Source organism: Cuculus canorus, chromosome 5, assembly GCF_017976375.1.
Source record: "Cuculus canorus isolate bCucCan1 chromosome 5, bCucCan1.pri, whole genome shotgun sequence".
Taxonomy (NCBI): Eukaryota; Metazoa; Chordata; class Aves; order Cuculiformes; family Cuculidae; genus Cuculus; species Cuculus canorus.
Window position 1 is genome coordinate 14880119 of NC_071405.1, and position 19712 is coordinate 14899830.

Below are 19712 nucleotides of genomic sequence, written 5' to 3' on the forward strand. Positions count from 1 at the left end.
ATAACTGAAAAGTAAGAGAAAGACAGCAATTTTGAAGTTAAACTACTTGGGGAAAAAAACATTGTATTCCTTTCTGTCAAATACAGTATTAAGCATTTTATTCTGTTCTTACCAAGCAGTATAATATCTTAATAATTCATTTTTGATGTTTTTAATCTTAAAAAAATGAAGCAGGTAGTGCTTTCTGGGGTTAATGTAATGTGTTCCGAGGTAGCAGGAAAATAGCTGATCCTTTATTCCTAATTCAGAAGTATATGTGCCTTTTTGAAGTGTATGCATATGTATTAACTTTTATGATCTTCTCTTTGTTAGTAAAACCTAGCTAATGAGCTGCGAACTGCTGAATGCTATTTCCACCTTAATTGTTGTGTCTTAAAATGGTTACATTAGAACGGTTATTTGTAACCAGTTATCTGACAATTCCTTCCTTCCTCCCTTTCTTCCATTCCTGGGCAGCACACTCAATTAGGATGAGCTATTAATTACGATGTTCTTCTGGAGTAATAGGAATTTATTGATATGCAGGTGAAGTGCTATCTATTGCTAAAAGAGTTGCCAGTATATTTATTATTTCATTGGGTATTTTTTATATTTAGTTATCTTCCAATATAACATAAGGATCCTAGGTATCCTGGCATGACTGAAAGAGCTGATTACTTGTTTATTGATTTTTCATTTGTAGCAAAGGAAGCTACTAGTCTGTCAGTAACCCCCTTTTCAAGATGTCTTGTGTGGTAGTTTTTTAGTAAACCTATATTATTGCTGCTTATCTTAATTCTACACTTGCAGGCATGAATAAAAAGCATAAAACATTGAAACCTGTCCAGTTAGGTGAAGTTTTTTTTCTAAACTTCAGAGGAGAGTGAATGGAGACTTAAGCATATACAACTCATTTTCAAAGGCAGCTTACATAAGCTTTTTTTCAGATTTTATCCATTTTTTCAGACAGCTGTATCCAAAGCAACATTGCATACTGATACTTGCAACACTAGTTCTTGTCTCTTGGTTTTTCCAGTGTTTTTGACAGCTTTTTATAGGGGTCTTTTGAGCTTCCATTGTTTTTGTAAGCTGAATTGTCAATATTAAAATCGAGTCTCCTCTATTTCAGAATAACAAAGAAAATGAGGTTGTCATAGGAGATGAAAGCTGAGTTTCGGTACACAGCCTTACAGAATTTAATTGCCTAAGCGTGGCATTCTGAATATAATGGTTGTCTGAAGCTGTGTCTGAAATTCTGACAAGCTGCAATTCACCAGTTAAAAGGTTACTGTCCCAATTTCCAGCCTCAAGAGCTTGATGGACAGTGCCGCTGCGATGGCATGGATATCTGGTGTACCTATACATTTCCACAGGTTTTAAATCTGTGTGTTAAGGAAAAATGACTGCTTTGGTTCAGTCTAAGTTACTGAACAGAAAATTGCAGCAGTTGAGAATCTGACTGTGACAAATAAGCTAGATCTCCACTTTGTGTTGGCAGTATTTGGTTAGAGTGTCTGTAGCAGTTTCAGTCCTTGTACGTGTGCTGTGGCTGACTTAGTGGGTGCATTCTATAAGGCTGAGAAAGGAAAAAAGGTTATTATCGGAAAGAAGACAGTCAGTTGAATGCAGTGTTTGAATTGTAAGATCTAGTTACAACCAGTTTCTTTGTTATTAATAACTCTTTCTATAACCATAGGCATGAGTTGCTAGAGGAAGCCAGAAGACAAGGTTTGCCTTTTGCTCAGTGGGATGGGCCTACTGTGGTTGTGTGGTTGGAGGTAAGCGGCCCTTCCAAAATAAATAAATACCACTCCCCCCCAGTGTACAGACTTCTAAAGGATTTAAGTTTTTGGGGTCAGGAATATTTTCCAAATTCTGCTTATTTTGGGTTTTTTGTGTTTCAGCTGTGGGTTGGGATGCCAGCCTGGTATGTGGCTGCTTGCCGAGCAAATGTGAAAAGCGGTGCTATCATGTCAGCCTTGTCTGATACAGAAATACAGCGTGAAATTGGAATCAGTAATCCTCTGCACAGACTGAAGCTGAGGCTGGCTATTCAAGAAATCATGTCACTGACAAGTCCATCTGCTCCTCCCACCTCAAGAACGGTAAGGAAGGTGATTCAGCATTGAACATCTTTTTAGAAACATTAGAATTTCCAAAACTTCTAATGCAAACATGTAGCTGAAAGGATTTGAGCTTCAAATAAGAATTGCTGGAGACATTACATTGTATAAGAACACACATTATTTAAATGTAGCTTGTTTCTTCCTTTCATGGAAGTTAAATGAAGGAATAACAACATATTCATTCTTAAGGGAAAGAAAAGTATATATATCAGTGTAAGTATATAATCCAAAATTCAATATTTAGACTACACGTTATTTGCCTTATCTTTTGGCCTTGGAAGAATTTAAAATACAGAAATAGCATAAATAGATATACAGAAATTTGTAATATAGTCAGAGGCTTCTTTAATTCATGTGTAAAGCCATTAATTCCAAGTAACGATTCAGACTACGTAAACTAGGAGTCCACTTGTCTCTCTATACTATAGTAAATGTAGACACCTATTGTTAGTGTGAATTTTCTCTCACGAGTGAGTCTGCCCTGCAATCTGAAGTTACTCCTGAGTTTCCTAGAGTTACGTACTGGACTACAAATGCATTTTTCGGATTAGAGCAGAGTCAATTGTTTGCCCATTAATTGCAGCAGTATAAGCTATTTATCACATTCAATTTTGTTAATATCTTTGAAGAAAAGTGATCCATGTTAATAGGCTTTTATTCCATGCCATTACTTTCCATAGATATACCTATACTTAAGACTTTAGAAACCATTGCTTTTGCCCGTGCCTGCTCCTTACATGTACCGATTGCTTATATGTTCTGCAACCTCTCCTCTTTGTTACTGCTTTCCTTTCACTGGATGGGATTGGTTCCCTGTGGGGTCATATTAGACCACGGGAAATGTCTGGGTAACACATGAAGAAATGGAAAATCTTACAGCCACACAACAAACGGTCAGTTTATGGTGTTGCCACTTCGTTCCTTAGAGTGCTTTTCCCACTTTTTGAACCTTTGAATCAAGTGCCTTTTGGTCTTTTTTTTTTTTATTTCTTTCCTCAAATTAATGCATTAACATTCTGGATCATTGCTTCTTCTAATTATTAACCTTGTAGCCTGCATCTTGATAGGTATTTTCAGAAGGGGGAAAAAAATCAACACTAAGATTGAAAACAAAACTTTCCAATCTCTAAAATGTAGCTTTGATTTGATTATCTTGTAGAAAAATTTGAATTATTTGTGTGGAAATTTCTTCTCTCTGGAAAACTTAATCAGTAGATGAATTTTGCAATCTTTCATATGAAAATGAGTGCCTTGTTTATTTTTTTTACAATGCATGATGCTTGCTTTATCTAGGATTTTTCAATATGCAGTAGACTTAGTCTTGCAGTGCATCTTTAACTTTTATCTCCTTACTAAACTTAAATACTAATACATATGTGTTCTTTTGCTTTTCTAACCACGTAACAGGAAGATGAGGAGGGAAGCTGGGCTCAGGTTGGAAACTTTATGTAATATTATAGAGTATTTGTAAAACTGTCACAAAAATTAGAGCATGAGAGAATCTGTTTTTCCTTTGTAGCAATTTCTTTTAATGAATCTTGGTGTGGCTTGGGAATTGGGAGAGGGGGAGACTATACACAGGCTTATCTCTGTATAATACATACTTTGAAGATGCACTTTTATAGTTAGATGATTTAAATATTTTGGTAGTTTATCATTGGAATATTGTAAAATATTTTATTAATAGACACAAAAAAAAGCTATGATAAGGATTTTTAATAGGGCCGTTAGGGGCAAGAGTCTTCAGGAGTCTGTCAAGTTATCCTCTAGCATACAAATCATCAAAATGCTGTTACTCTTTCATAATAAGTACTGTTGTATTCTATGTATTGAGCATATTAGATCAAAACTGAAAATAATTTAATGGCATGTTTTGGTGGAGGAGGTGGCTCTCTAGGAAGTCGAAAGTCCAACAGAGAGTCCCTGTTCAGCCTGGCCACCATCACAGGTGTGCTACAAGACAAAGTTAACCTAGATAGTTAAGTAGATTTCTGTGCGCTAATTCTGTAATCCTCCTTGATTAATTGTTTTCCCTTAAACTGGAAACAAATCCTAATTGTATTTTCAGGGATTGAGATAGTTGAGTATTTTACACAGGGATATAAACAAAACTCGGGATTTGCCCGTGACCAGTATCTTTGGACAGTGTAGACTCTTCTTGCTTGGCTACCCTCCAGCTTAAACCCAATTAAGTCCCATTAACTACGTCTCAGATACTCATCTGCAGATTGTTAATGATAACAATCGTAGCTTGCCTCCCTGTTCCAAGAACAGCATGCTCTTTCAGTCTGCTACCTAGCGATGGCTTGGAGAAATGCATGCATTCCCGCGTGGCCTTGCTCTTCTCTACATGATGTTTCCTGTAGAGGATAAATAAAGCTTTGGGCTTTTATTTGCCCAGTAAAAATTAATTACTACCCTTGACTTGAAATAATGAGCTGCACATTTTTGTTGCCTACGAAATGATTAGATGCATAGTTATAAACTCTTATTTTTAGAAGTTTTCTCCAAAAAATGCCTGGTGATTTGCAGGTCTGAAATGCCGTGAGGGAAGTCTTCTCCCTCACTGTCCTCCCACGCCAGCATTTAGAATTGCTTGTTCTTCAGTAATGGGTTTTTATCATTTTTTGCTTGATTGACTGGGATCAGTTTCTGAAAACAGTTAAGAGTATTTAAAAAAAACAAACCTGCAGTTATTTTTTTTTCTATGTTCTATTTATATAGTAATGTGAAAAGTAAGATATCCCTTCTCTCCCCAAATTTCAAGAGATACAAAATTTTCAGTGTCTTAACAAAATTACATTCTGTGGCTCTTGCTATCAAAACCATATAAATTAGTCTTTTAAAATTTGTATTGTTTTTTTCCTATTTTTTATACTCTTCAACATGAAATACAATAAGGCAGTTAGACTTTCTGATCTCAAGATCTAAAGTTGTTTTTCCTTATGAGGTTGACTTCAGAAAACATACGTGTAGGATTCAATATTTTCATGTGCTTACCTTTACAGGCTAAGAATTAAGTAAACATTGTTTTACTTTTCTCTTTAAAACATGTTGTCTTAAAAAGCTTTTTGCTTTTATTTCTCCTTTTAATAAGCTTATTCTTTAATCTTTCAAAAACAGACGTTAGCATATGGTGATATGAACCATGAGTGGATTGGCAATGAATGGCTCCCCAGTCTGGGGCTCCCTCAGTATCGCAGCTATTTCATGGAATGTCTCGTTGATGCTCGAATGCTGGACCATTTAACTAAAAAAGATCTGCGCGGGCAACTTAAAATGGTGGACAGCTTTCACAGGTAAAGAAACTTAAGCTTGAGACCTAACTTACATTAAATGTTTCTGTTGTCTCTAAATGTTTTTTTTCTATTTTTTTTTTTTATTTTCTAAACAGAAACAGTTTTCAGTGTGGAATTATGTGCCTCCGAAGACTGAATTATGATCGAAAAGAACTTGAAAGAAAAAGAGAAGAAAGCCAGAATGAAATTAAAGGTTAGTGCATTGTCTTGACCTCAGTCTGATTCTGATGTGTTTTCATGATCTGCTTAAAAAATTTAAGGGGAAAAAAAAACTATTAGAGGGGAGGAATTATTTATAAAATATCAAATGTTACATACAGGAGATATGTCTGGGTGCAGAACCCTAACAGTGAATTATGAAACACATCATGACATCATTCACTCGTGCAGAGGTGTGCTGCTACAAATGCAGACTCTTTAAAAACTCATACTGCTATGAATCTTGCAATAAAACAAAATGCTTTAGGAAGATGAGGGTCTTGAAAAAGTTCTTGTGATTTTATATGATTTTATTGTTTCTTGTGGCTGATGATTTTGATTACCCAGCACTTTATAAAAAAATATCCTGGTGACTTAGGTGTTTATATCTTCCACGTCCGTGATGACTACTGAACAACAAAGGAGGAAGAAAAAGCAGGATGGGAACTCGCAGTATTTTCCAAGAATTCCCATAGAAATTTGTCCCTGGCCTAGTGTCAGAAGTCTTTTTTGACATCTTGGACTAAAATTTTAGGGTTATCTTGTACACAGTTTGCTTAGAAGGCTCTGCTTGCACTTCCCCTTTCCTTTTAAAGTGTTGATACCCTTTGATGGTGGTTCTACTAATTGTGCTGGAGAGTGTTCCCAGGAATTGCAATTAACTGGCACAAAACAAGGCTGTGTTGCGGCTGGTAGAGCCGTTTTAGCCTACTGAATGGTATGGCTGCATCTGTTGGCCAAAGAGAATTGCTCCTTGGAATATGTAATTCTTAAATTCCTCCTGGGAATTGTTTGGGAAGAATGCTAGTTGACACAAGCCATAAACATGCAATGTATCTTTATAAAAGTTTGACTGGCATAGACACTCCTGAGTAGTGTAAAAACCCTACTTGTGAGAACATAGTTTTTGGTTTGACGTTTGGACTGAACCTGTAATGGCTGATTTATAATGTTTTTCCTTGGAAAAGCTTGGAGATGAGAGTATGCTGATTGTGGAACTGTTAGCGTGAAATGCCTTCCAGCAAACTTTAACATATTTACTTTCTACATTAAATTTATGATTGTGAAGAAGTATAGTAGTAAACACACACAAGCTGAAGGTTAAATCTGCATTACTAAATTGGACACTTTCAGAATTTAAAGGTAGATAAAATGTTTAAACTTAAAAACAAGCCTTAAAGCAATAATAAATAAGGCTTTCTCTTCAAATTCAGTAGGAAGCATGTGAGAAACTGCTGTAAGATTTTTCTTTTGAGTAGTAAATTTTCTTCCACAAAATATTTGATGTGTCTTGGGTGAGGTCCAGGCCCCTAAATGGCTGTGCAAAACAGAAGATTCTGCATTTCCCATCTGCATGAACGCTATGCCCGGCTGAACATGTCTTGTAATTGTGACTGTAGCCTTCCTCTAGGCAGGGAGGGGAGATTGAGCGAGGACTATTCCTTCTGGTTACAAGGAAAACTACTGTATAGAAATGATCTGACAGTGAGCAGTGGAGTCTAAGCATTAAGTTTTGTTACCGATTCAGAGCATTTCATGCATTCCAAAAAGGCAGGGGCAGATTAGATCACAACCTTAAATGTTAAATAACAAAATTTATTGAGGGCTACTACTTAAGAGCATTTATGATGAATTGTGTATATGTGAAAACCAATTCTGATGCAAGCATAGGGATGAAGAAAGGACTATGAGGTTTTTGTTCAGAGAAGTTGCCTTGCTATAAATGGGGAAACTTATTATCTCCACAGATGTCCTTGTCTGGAGCAATGAAAGGATGATCCATTGGGTAGCGTCCATTGGTCTTAAAGAATACGCGAATAACCTTATAGAGAGCGGAGTTCATGGTGCACTTGTGGCCTTAGATGAATCATTTGATTACAATGCATTAGCTCTCTTATTACAAATACCCACTCAAAACACACAGGTAAGCAAGAAGTAGTTATGTTATGGCCTATATGATTTTTCTTCCCTCTAGGAAGATTAAAAATGGAACTGATTGGGTTTTGCTTAGGGAAGTGCATGTCCTTCTCTTTCCAGCTCTGGAAACTTTAGAAAAGTACTCTGTTGTCCTGTAAGAGAAGAACATAAAACTACATGTTTCTTACTGTTCTCTAGTTCTTAGTAACAGATCTGGTTGATAAATGTTTTGGAACAAACTCTACTGTTTGAGTATTTTCCTTGTAGCTCATCTTCACAACATTAGGCTAAAACTCATCATTTTGTTGTTTGCTAGTTTTTGTTCTGAAATAACTAAGTTTGAGCCAGAAATCATGAACTTTCATGTCATAACTAAGGAAGGGGACAGCTGTTAAGTCTTCCTTAAATTTTTAATAAGTGATTAATTCAATTGTAACTTGTCAAGTACTAAGTACTTAATCTGATCAGGTCTTAAACCGTTCAGGGGATATTAAATTTAAAAAACTGCTATAGGTTACTAATTGCTAATCTTTTGGAATTAATTTTAATTTCTTTCATACTATAAACTCCAGGCTCGTGCTGTTCTGGAGAGGGAATTTAATAACCTTCTTGCTATGGGCACTGACAGAAGACTTGATGAAGTAAGTTACTTGAACTGTTGACCCATTTTATGGTCCTAGGAACTTTATCAGAACTGTTAAAGAGATTCACGCTGAAATTTTTCACTTAAGCTGTTGACAGAATAGTGTCAAATCTTGAAATTCTTGGTCTTAGTTTGTGAATGTGGCAGGTTTTGTGTATTTAGGTAAGGTAACTTTGAGTATGAAAGTACTGAGATGATTTGCAAAGTACATTTTTGGAAGTGGGACTAAAACTACTGTGTTTAGTAAGTGCAATATAGTATATCTAAAGTGAAGTATTGCTTTAAAGATGCAAGTGTGCTGCTAAATGGGGGGAAAATGCACTGGGGTTAAGTTTAATGCACAAATTTAAGGTTACCCAAGTGCTTAAGCAAAATACTGCATGGCAGCGTAGTATTTACTACGCTTATGTTTTTCCCCTCACTATCATTTCTGTAATTTGTAGCATGAGAAAGCCACTCCTCATATCCCTTAAGAATGAGTGATTCGGCACTTAGGAATTACACTAAATCATGAGTTACAAACATTCAAAGTACAAAACACTTTCCTAAGTGTGTCAAGCTCATGAATTTCCTTAGTGACTGAACTGAAGAGCCTACGCTTGAGCAAAAGAAGACAGATTGTTGCATATGAAGGCCTCTGCTGCTGTTTTACCTGAACCTTTCTGAAAATTAACTCATTCAGTGGTGATATGTTTACTGAAGATTGTTAGTAATCCTGCATTTGTTTCAATTGCTATTGATATTTGTCAATGTAACAGGATGATGATAAAAGCTTTAGGAGAGCACCTTCGTGGAGAAAGAAGTTTAGACCAAAGGACATAAGAGGTTTAGCTGCTGGATCAGCAGAGACTCTGCCTGCGAATTTCAGAGTTACAACCTCAATGTCTTCACCTTCTATGCAGCCAAAGAAGATGCAGATTGATGGTATGGGTTTTGTATTATTTTAAGCATGATGCACTATTTTTGCTTGAGATGACAGAGGAGTTAAGTTCAAAATACTTTATTTCTGCATAAAAGCATCTGCCTTGTGCATGGTTGTGTATATAACACTGTGTTTAACCATAGGGTGCTTTATAATTTTAGGAAGCTGTACTAGATGTGGAGTTTCTTCTTACTTTGCTGGATTGACAAAATAACCATTATAGTTAGCAGTAGTTTTATTTTAAGCTAGGGAAAAAAAAAAGGCATTTTAGTAGAAGTCTTTTAATTAAATGATGTGTAGTTTCTAATTAGCAGCAATTAGACCAATGTAAGTTCCACCTCTGAAATGCAGTAAAATCCATCCGACAAGTGATGTGAGTAAACTCCTTGGAAGATTTTGAGATTATTAAAACTTGAGTACAAACTGCATTACCTCCATCTGCAGCGGTCACTTAAGTGTTGATCATACTTGAAACCATTTGAATTCATTAATTTCTCTGTACTTAATGATTTATATGTGTGTATATGCACACACACACAGAGAGATGCATTAGAAAACCCCAAACGAACTCAAAAATCCCCACCTGGACGTGGAAGTTGATCACCTGTCACTTGAGATATCTTCTCTGTTTTTTCTTGTGGTACTAAATAAAATGTTTTTAAAGTTTTACTTGAATTTGTTTTACATAAAAAAAAGTGAAAATATTTAATTGGAACAGACAAGATGAGAAGTTCAGCATGATCTGTTAGTTATCTCAGATTCTGAAAACTGTGTTCATGAGTAAAACTCAAAGAAGTGATCTTTGCATCTGATGTTACTCTAAAATATGAGCTGTTTTCCATCTCAAATACTGCCACTAGCACAAAATATTTTCCAGAATTCATTTGGAAGATTCTGTAAGTTAAATAAGTGAAGTCTTCACCCATGTAAATCCCCTTTATTTTTATTATTTTAATTAAAAAAAAAGAGAAAAAAAATATGAACTATATAAAATAGAATAGAAAATAAATCAGTTATGAAATTACCTTTGCCTATTTTTCTGTGCTAGTTGGCATACAGAGGATTTTTATATTATTCTTTTTAAGCCACTCAAACTAGAAGTGGTTAATATAGAAAAAAAAAATCTGCTTTTCTAACTCGTAACCATAGAGTTGGGTGAGTTCAGTAGCTGTAATTACATTGCTGTGTTGAGTGTTTTTTGAAAACTAACATGCATGCTTGTGTTCTGCATGTCTTCCCATGCTTCTTGAAATAGGCAGTGTATCAGGAACACAAAGATTGGATTCTGCTACAGTAAGGACCTACTCCTGTTAAAGCCTTCTCCTGGTGAGTAAAGTTGATAGGTGTAACACTAAAGCAGCTATTTATGCAATGAAGTGTCAGGTATTTCAGTACAGTGAACTCACACAAATCTGTTTCAGGCTTTCAGGGTGGATCGTAGAAATAACCTCTGGATTTTCAATATATTGATGAAGACTATAAGTGTTTACATATTTACTTCTGTAAATATTGTATTCTTTTGAGGTCTTTTTTTAAACAGCCTTAAATAATCCCTTCTAAACAGCTACGTAGAGGTGTTGAAATCAAAGGCTGGATGAACCAGCTGGTGGAAGTAGGAAAGAGAACTAAATGAGGCATAAAAAGGAAAGAAAATCACATAATGTGTGACACTGTGATTCACGTTACTAATCTTTCAGGGTCCTTTCTTGGTTAAAGTTACCCCACTACCATATACTTAAATATTGAATTGATATAGGGGTAATGGAATAGTTTTCCAATTCTTGGAATGCTTCATGCTGCTGTGATTACTTAGGTGGTCAGGTTGCATACAACTACCTGCAGCCTGAATTTGGGTAGCTATGAGTGCTGACAATAAAAGGCAGATGGATAACACAGGAGTGTTTGACACAGAATAGACATTTTCTGGTTCATGAAGGGTATGTTGTCCTGGCTTACTCCAGGATTTGGGATGCTTTTTCTTTAGCTTCTGCCACATTTTCTCAGGGAATAGTATTACTTTTGGTTTGCAAACAAGTCTGGAAACTATTTTTTTTTCTATATTGTATTTAAAAAAGAAATAAAAATCAGGTGAATATCTCTCTCACTAGCTGGTGTCTCCCATGGGTTAGGAATTGCCTGTCTCTTCTACTTACAGCTTCTTTCCCTTTTTCTCACCAGTAACGCCCCTACCAGCTCATGTCCTGGCTGCCTTTTCTTCAAATTCTGAACCATTTTGTGTATACAAGTTTAGCTGTAAGCACTTGCTCTGTATAAAATGTTGAGAAAAGCAACTCTTGTGCATAGCAACTTGGATCATGTAGATCTGTTCGTTTATAATCTCAGGGGCTATGTTAATTTTTTTTAGTTTCCAGACACTGAAGTTAAGTCTTCCCCTTCCCCAGATCCTCTCCAGTCTTTCAGGATTTTCTGTAGTCAGATGAGCTAGGATGAAAATCAGAAATATTTGACCTCAAGATTCATTTGTCATTGCAGCTGAAGATTACAGAAGGCAATAAAATTGTGTACATCATGGCATGACAGTAATTTGATGCATGACTGCTACACTGCTGAGCTGTTTGTCAGAAAATTAGAATGAAATGCTTTTAAAAAAAGACTGTTAATGGATATTTTTGTTTTGTTGTTGTTTTTACAGTTTACCCACACTATTTCTACCGGTGATATGCAGCATTTTGAACATTTGGAACCCTTAACCTGTTAATACTTGTTAAATGGACACTTTGAGATATTTTATTACAGAGTTTTTAATTAGCAAATAAATTCATGAGTACTATAGAGAAAATATTTTAGAATCTAAATGTTTCTTATATTTATGTGACTTCTCATTTATATAGTTACTTACTTTTTCTGTTTCTATTCAGTCTACAAATCAAATCATTGCTGATTTTTTTTAATTCTAATTTTAGTTTTTCCAACTGAATGTACTGTAATGCTTGTATGTATATGTCCCTATAAGTAATATAGGGGTTTTGTAAATTATGCAGTTATTGTAATTATCATTGTTTTTTAATAATGAAACTGAAGGTGAAAAGGATTTTCATACCTTTGTAAAAGTACCTTGACACCAAGCAGTATATATTTTGTCTTTTGGAAATGTTAGCTTAGATCTGAAAACAAGCCCAGCTGTTTTTTCAGGTAAGCCTAAGTTGTAGAAGGTATGGTACACGGTTGTTCTTCTTTTCAGACTGTACCTTTCCACAAAGAGGATTTGTCATGTAGTGGGATTTTGTCTTTATTTAAAATATAACTTGTTTTGAAAGCTGGGAAGAGCTATAACACTATGGAACATGTTTTAGAAGTGATTGACTTGGTCATAACACTCTGCTGTATTTGTATAGCATTACCTTCACAGTGACTGAAAACAAGCCATAAACCAAGAACTGTTTGTATTTTTTTTTTTTCCTTAACTGAGGAAGACAGACTTCATAATAATTCCTGGTCGTTATCCACAAGCAACAGTTTTTGTCCTTGATCTTTTTGATTGTGGAAAGATGCTGGTGAAACTAGTTTTAATGGACCAATCATGAAGCACTGCAGTCTTCTGTCAAATGAGTGGTGAAAGATGAAGGTACAATGGGCTGAAAACTAAAGCAGTGCAACTTCTAATAAAGGCCTTACTTTTCTTATGTAAGTCATCTTTTGTGTTTTGTAAACTTGTTCTAAAGAGTTTCCTGGACTTTAATTTTGATGGTTGTAGCCATTTTGGACTGTATGAGTAGAAAATGTATCTGACACTTGTAAATGGCATATTAAAAAGCCAGCAAGAATCTGTTCAGATGGTGCATTATTTATTATGCAACGATATATATAGCATGTCTTTTTTCTTATTTTGTTTTCCACTTTTAACTTGCTTGTAAAACTGAAATTCATTGTTACTGTTCTGTTTTTCTATTAATCTTTTGTGTATTTTCAGATTATGTAACAATATGTACAGTCTACTTTTGAACTATTTTTATCACAGTATTATTTATTGCTTTCTTTCAATAAAGTACTGATGCATTTTCCACTGCCAATAAAACACTATTGAAAAGCTAAGACCTATTTGTATGCAGGCAGATACTTTTGCGGTGAGTGGATGTTGTCAATAAAGCATCTTAATGATTGTTTGCTGCCCTGTACATCTTGTTTCAAATGATGACTGTTCTCCAGTAGAAGGATGTTCCATTAGATGTGACATTTTCTTTGGAATTGTTCACGTTCACATGCGTTTGTCAGGTTTTGAAAACTGGTTTTCAGAAGAAAACTGCTTTATTGCCTACTTCTACTTGTAGTAAGAAACATAGGAGTCGAGGGAACCAATATAAAATTGGATCACAATAGGGCTGTTATGTCAATTTTAATATATTGTAAAATATTTCTTCTGTAGAAGAGAAGACAGAAGGATAAGGTTGCAGAATAATCGAAGCAGTAGTGAAGCATATTTCATCATGTCCTCTAGATCAACAGCAGGATGTGGAATGCATGGAATGGAGAAATATTGTGATTGATGCTTTAACCATTGTTCAATAACGCATTTCTGTTTGTCTGGCTTGTTGCTGTCTGATCATTTGCAGTCTCTTTTATATTTTCAGAGAATCTATCTTTCTAGAAAAAGCTAAAATGAAACTGCAGAAGGAGATCCTGACTCAATGTTCAGCTGAACTTCACTGTTTAGAAAAGAATTGCATAGACGTTTCTGGTCACTGATGTGATAGTTGGTGTTCAAAGTCATGTATTGTTGCTTCTCAAAAGTGAAAACAACGCGGACTAGACTTGTAAAATGTGAAAAGAAAATATGTCTATTATTTTAAGGCTGTAAAACCTTAACTGTTATGGAACAATGGAATTGACATGAGAGCTAGAATAAATGAGTGAAACAGAAAAAGTTTTCACGAACTGGCAAAACTGTGTGGTGACTTCCTTCTGAGTTATACAACGCAGCTATCTCGGAGAAATCAAGAAAAGCACTTCTCAATGTTAATAACTCCGCATGGGAAGAAAAACATGCAGGCGCATGTGTAAAAGGCATATGAGTATGTTACCGTGATCTTTAAATAAAGCTAAATGTAACTTTGTAAATTGCCAAATATCTTTGAAGGCTTTAGTTGGAAAGAGTGCTAAAAAAGTTCAAGTATGCATTTTATCTGCAGTGAGGAGATGGTAGAAGTATCTGAAAGATCTTTAAACTTGCAATTTTTGTATGTTTAGAGGACAGGGAATCTTAAAACCTATGTTATAAATTACTTCATCTTTCTCTTTGAAGTGATGTGGAATTAAAAGATGAGAAGTTGCTTTTGCAGTTTCTTAGGGACAGTAGTGATTTATCACATGGTAAGTCAAGGCAGAGAACATGTGAAGTAGCCCAAAGCAGAATTTAAACTTGGAACGGTGTAGGCAGATGATTGGGAGAGAGGGGCTGCAAAATTAAAAACTGATGCAATGTTATGTTTGAGGAGTGACTTTTTGTTGAAACTCAAAGTGACTTTGCCTTTAAAAGGAAAGTGGGGGGGTTTTTTTCAGTTTTTGGTAATTACATTTTCAGGGTTGTACTTTTGGTGCACTGCTTAAACTCAAGTTGTTCTAAATTCTATTTCCTTTTTTGTTAATAGTAATTTTTTTAGGGGAAAAAAGACAATTGCAATCTACTTTAGGCCGCCAGCACCTTGTGGGTTTTTGTGGCATATAGGAGTGGATGGGTGAAAAGTGATACATGAATGTGGTTGGTACAAGATTTGCCTGTAAACAGAGGGACAGGTGATGACAACAGGGCACAGTAATAGAGACAGAAGGATCGAGGTTCTCTGAGCCTGCTTTCTCTTCTAGCAAACATCTTTTTAAAAATAAGTTTAGCCCAGTTTTTGAAGCATGGTGTTTATAGTTTGTAGGGTAGATTGCCCTGTGCTTAATACAGAAATGATGGAACTATTTATGCAGTGAACTGACTAGGCTTGGTTTTAGATGTGTGAAGGCAGCAGTCCTACTAAGACTAGAAATTAGAAAGTTGAGTTGTGGAACTTCACCTGTTTTTTTACCATCCCCTTTATTAGAGTTTGAATGTATACTTTTTTTGTTATAATGTCATTCCTTGGAGTCTGTTTCCTGTCTTCCAAAAGATATAAACTAATAGCGGGCAAACAAATAACTCTGGGAAGCATTGAGGCTGTGTTTTAAAACCCAGATTTGGCATCTGTTTAGTTCAGATACCCTGTGAATGACCACATGTGAACATTTTATCTGATGATAAAGAGATGGGAACCCCTTGATGTGATGTAGCTGCAATTTTCTACCAAGGTTGGTGCGTGGCAGGGAGATTGGAACTGGATCCCTTCCAACCCCAACCATTCTATGGTAGAAATCGGTATTAAGATGACTTTTTAAAAAACAGAAGTATGTTCCAAGCTTTACTGAACTTCTTTGTTCAGTTTTAAACTTTTATAAATGGTAGTGCTGGATCACCTGTTTCTCCACGGTGATTTTAAGAAATAGAATCTATGAATGTCCAGAGCTGAAAGGGACCCACAAGGATCATCAAGTCCAGCTCCTATCCTTGCATGGGATGACAACCCCTGCATTCACACCAAGGACATTGTCCAAAGATGAAACCATTGGGTAGCTGGTGGTAAGATACCCCATTGATGTGTAATTTCCTTTTCTACGGCAAAACTGGGAAAGGGGAAATTCATCATCATCCTGATGATGAAAATGCTGGCAAGTAAACTCTTGAAGACTTGTTCTGCAGTTTTAGGAAGCACACACCCTTTATCAGATGTGGTTAATGCAAGGGAGTGATCTCCATCAATCGTGTGCAGCGAGATGAGTTGGGGACAATACATCTGTGTAAAATCATAGAATAGATTGGGTTGAAAGGGACCTTAATGATCATCCAGTTTCAACCCCCTGCCCTGGGCAGAGACGCCTCCCACTAGGGAGGAAAGGACCAGTTGCAATAAGTATTTGAATATATTCCTCTATTCCCTCTATTTCTTTATTGTAAGACCTGATCTGGGGTAACCAGTCCTGGAATCCTCACCATAAGAAGGAAATGGAGTTGTTGGAACGGTTCCAGAGGAGGCTACAAAGATGATCTAAGGGCTGAAGCACCTCCCCTATGAGGACAGGCTGAGAGAGTTGAGGTTATTCAGCCTGGAGAAGAAAAGGCTCTCAGTGTTCTTTATAGTGACCTTCCAGTACCTGAAGGGGCTACAGGAAAGCTGGGGAGGGACTGTTCACAAGGCTTGTGGGGATAGGACGAGGGGCAATGGGTATAAACTGGAGAGGGGCAGGTTTAGACTAGACATAAGGAGGAATTTCTTCCCTATGAGAGTGTTGAGGCAGTGGCACAGGTTGCCCAGGGAAGCTGTGGCTGCCCCATCCCTGGAGGTGTTCAAGGCCAGGTTGGATGGGCCTTGGGCAGCCTGATCCAGTGGGAGGTGTCCCTGCCCATGGCAGAGGGGTTGGAACTGGATGATCTTTAAGGTCCCTTCCAACCCAAACTACTCTATGATTCTATTTTATATATATATATATATATGTTGGGATAGAACTATAAAGGAATATACATATAAAGGAATAGATATATGTATATATAGTACATATATATATAACCCCTCCCTGGCGTTCTCTCCGCCCGGCGGGGCGGGCCTCGCCGCGTCCCTTTCTCCCCTGGAGCCGCCGGGCCGGGAAGAGGAAGTGGGAGCCGGGGAGAAGCGGAAATTGCGGCAGCGGGATCCGCCGGCAGCCCGGGAAGCGGCAGGGGAGCAGCAGGGTAAGTCCAACCATACGGTACAGGATGGGGATGATGTGATGGAGAGATCCCTGCGGAGAAGGACTTGGGGGCACTGGTCGATGAGGCGCTGGGCATGAGGCGGCAATGTACGCTCGGAGCTCAGGCGGCCAACCGTGTCCTGGGCTGCATCCAGAGCAGCGTGGCCAGCAGGGCCAGGGAGGGGATGCTGCCCCTCTGTCCCTCTCTCGTGAGACCCCCACCCGGAGTATTGTGTCCAGTTCTGGAATCCTCAGCATAGGAAGGATATGGAGCTGTTGGAACAGGTCCAGAGGAGGCTACAAAGATGATCAGAGGGCTGGAGCACCTCCCACATGAGGACAGGCTGAGAGAGTTGGGGTTGTTCAGCCTGGAGAAGGGAAGGCTCTGAGAAGACCTTAGAGCGACCTTCCAGTACCTGAAGGGGCTACAAGAAAGCTGGGGAGGGGCTGTTTACAAAGGCTTCTAGTGATAGGACGAGGGGCAATGGGTATAAACTGGAGAGGGGCAGATTTAGACCAGACACAAGGAGGAATTTCTTCACTTTGATAGTGGTGAGGCACTGGCACAGGCTGCCCAGGGAAGCTGTGGCTGCCCCATCCCTGGAGGTGTTCAAGGCCGGATTGGATGGGCCTTTGGCAGCCTGATCTAGTGGGAGGTGTCCCTGCCCATGGCAGAGGGTGTGGAACTGGATGATCTTTAAGGTCCCTTCTAACCTAAACCATTCTGATTCATAGTTCAGGGGCCTCCGAGCTGAGAAATTGGAAGAAAACACATCTGCCACCCTTAGAGAGGTCAGTGGTCATGGGGGGAAAGTTGGGTGCGATGCACCCTGGCTGGCAGAGACGGGGTTTAGGTGGGCACCGTGTGCTCCAAGGGTGTGTGTCCTACAGGGACGTTTCCTGGCAGGGTCCCACCTGGGCTGGGATGAGCCTGGTGTGCTCCAAGATGCTGGGTCCCAACCAGGCTGGGATGAGCCAGCCCACTGTGCCCCTGGATGCTGGGTCTCAACTAGGCTGGGATGAGCCCACCATGTCTTTAGACTCCCAGCTAGGTTGAGATGAGCCCGCTGTGCCCCTCCTAGACAGCAGCTCCTAGCCTGGTTAAGATGATCCTGCTGTGCTGCTGGACAGTTGGTCCCAGCCATGCTAAGATGTGCCCACCATGCCTTCAGACAGCAGGTCCTAGCTAGCCCAAAATGAGCCCCTTGTGCCCCAGGACAGCAGGACCCAGATAGGCTGGAATGAATCTACTGTGCCTGTGAATGTTGGGTTCTAGCTGGGCTGGGGTGAGCCCACTGTGTCCCCAGACAACAGATCCCGGTGATGTCGGGATAAGCCAACTGTGACCCTGGAGAGCGGATCCCAGCCAGGCGGGATGAGCTCACCATGCCCCTTGACAGCAGGTCCTAGCTAAGCTGGGATGAGACCACTGTGTCCTCAGACAGTGGGTCCCAGCCAACCCAGGATGAGCCCGCTGTGCCCCATCAAGCCAAGGGTTGCGATTTGGTTCCCTATGCCCAGACGTAAAATGTTGCCATTTCCCTTTGTTCCTTCCAGGAGTTTGTCCATAGTCCCTGAGGAAAAGGGAAGTTCCCGAGGGTGCCACTGTAGGTGCTGGGTAGGGTGCTGGGACTGCTGATGAGTCACAACAGATAAACCAGATAAACTCAATGCTTATATTTAGCCTGGGTTTGTGTTTGAACCGTAGCGTTTTCTTTTTCCTTCAGAAATTTGACCATGTGAGTCAGTGACTCATAAATAGATCATATTTCTCCACATTTTCCTTTGGAAGAGGTGCTAGAACGGCAGGCTGCTGAGGAAACCAGGCTGATTCCTGTTAGCTCCCCAGTGGCAATTGGAGGTCTTGCCTGAGATCCCCTGTTACTAGGCTGCTTTGCTCCCATTTGTAATTCACTTTATAGAACACAGGGCTGAGGTGTAGAAAAAACATTGGTGGTTATGTGCATAATTTAGGAAGAAACACGGATTCTGGATTTTGTAAGGGTGTGCATGTGAAATCTCTGTTTCCTTCATTATTGTTTGTGAGAGTCTGAGGAGGAAGCAAAGGAATCTAGACTGAAGGATCTATCTTTTGTTCTTTAAAATGCCTGAACACAGCTGAATGCACAAAACAAACAAGCGAAAAAAATCAAGTGATCGCTTGAACCACATGCTTGAGGGAAGAAGTTGTGTTTTCCCCAATTTGATACACAGAGTAACCACATGCATATGTACTTGTGCTTAAGCTCTTGTTTAGAATTGGAGTTCAGGTGACTTGCACTGTGTAGAGTGTGATGGAGCGTGGAGGGAGGCATACAAGCCATCCCTCTCAGGTTTGCTTTCAGTTATAAAGTTGGAACTGTGACCCCATGCTGAGTTTCATTAATGAGCTGGTTCGGTTCTGCTTTCCAGTAGTCCCTATTATAAATACGTAGTCTCATAGGTTTTCTGGGTAGTAAGTAAATGCTAGTTCCTCAATTGTCATGGGAATTTGGAGACAGGAGAATGGGAAACGTGCCACCACATTGTCAGATTGTCATCTGCTCACCTCTCAGACCTCCTTCTAGGCCACTCTGTCATTTGCTGCCTTGATGTTTGATACTCATTTTTTTCAGTGGCTTTTGTTCTTGTTACCAGTCCTGAAATTTCTGAAATGCTCCATAAAACTGGCTTATCAGCTTATTCTGTCAGGCTTTAGAGCCAGCAGTGTTTTTTTTCCTCTGTGCACATTACCTATGGGTTGTTAGTTACTCATATAAAGGGGAGTTTTCGTTCTACCTACTGGAATGTGCCTGTGCAAATGAAATAGTCCATGGTAGTCATCCTTATAATCTATTCTTAATTAGAAATGTAAAGGTAAGTGGGCA

The 19712-nt window shown here is 38.5% G+C and overlaps 2 protein-coding genes across 15 annotated transcripts in view; both read left to right on the forward strand.

The window, feature by feature from the left end:
* Nucleotides 1-14188, forward strand: part of PPFIA1 (PTPRF interacting protein alpha 1) — a 59140-nt gene extending 44952 nt beyond the window's left edge. For 2 of the 9 annotated variants that reach the window (XM_054067306.1, XM_054067305.1), the window contains 11 exons: nt 1676-1757; nt 1884-2084; nt 2936-2998; nt 3513-3539; nt 5229-5404; nt 5500-5597; nt 7351-7526; nt 8092-8160; nt 8921-9086; nt 10340-10410; nt 11738-14186. In XM_054067306.1, coding sequence (XP_053923281.1) covers nt 1676-1757; nt 1884-2084; nt 2936-2998; nt 3513-3539; nt 5229-5404; nt 5500-5597; nt 7351-7526; nt 8092-8160; nt 8921-9086; nt 10340-10398 — 1117 coding nt within the window. In that variant the 3' untranslated portion in view covers nt 10399-10410; nt 11738-14186. Of the gene's footprint in view, nt 1-1675; nt 1758-1883; nt 2085-2935; nt 2999-3512; nt 3540-5228; nt 5405-5499; nt 5598-7350; nt 7527-8091; nt 8161-8920; nt 9087-10339; nt 10411-11737 lie in introns of all 9 variants that reach the window. The other 7 variants (XM_054067308.1, XM_054067309.1, XM_054067307.1 and 4 more) reach the window with 7 other exon arrangements.
* A 2533-nt stretch (nt 14189-16721) lies between these two features.
* Nucleotides 16722-19712, forward strand: part of CTTN (cortactin) — a 29321-nt gene continuing 26330 nt past the window's right edge. For all 6 annotated transcript variants that reach the window (XM_054068010.1, XM_054068011.1, XM_054068012.1 and 3 more), the window contains exon 1: nt 16722-16846. The gene's annotated coding sequence lies outside the window, so the exon portion shown is untranslated. The remainder of the gene's footprint in view (nt 16847-19712) is intronic.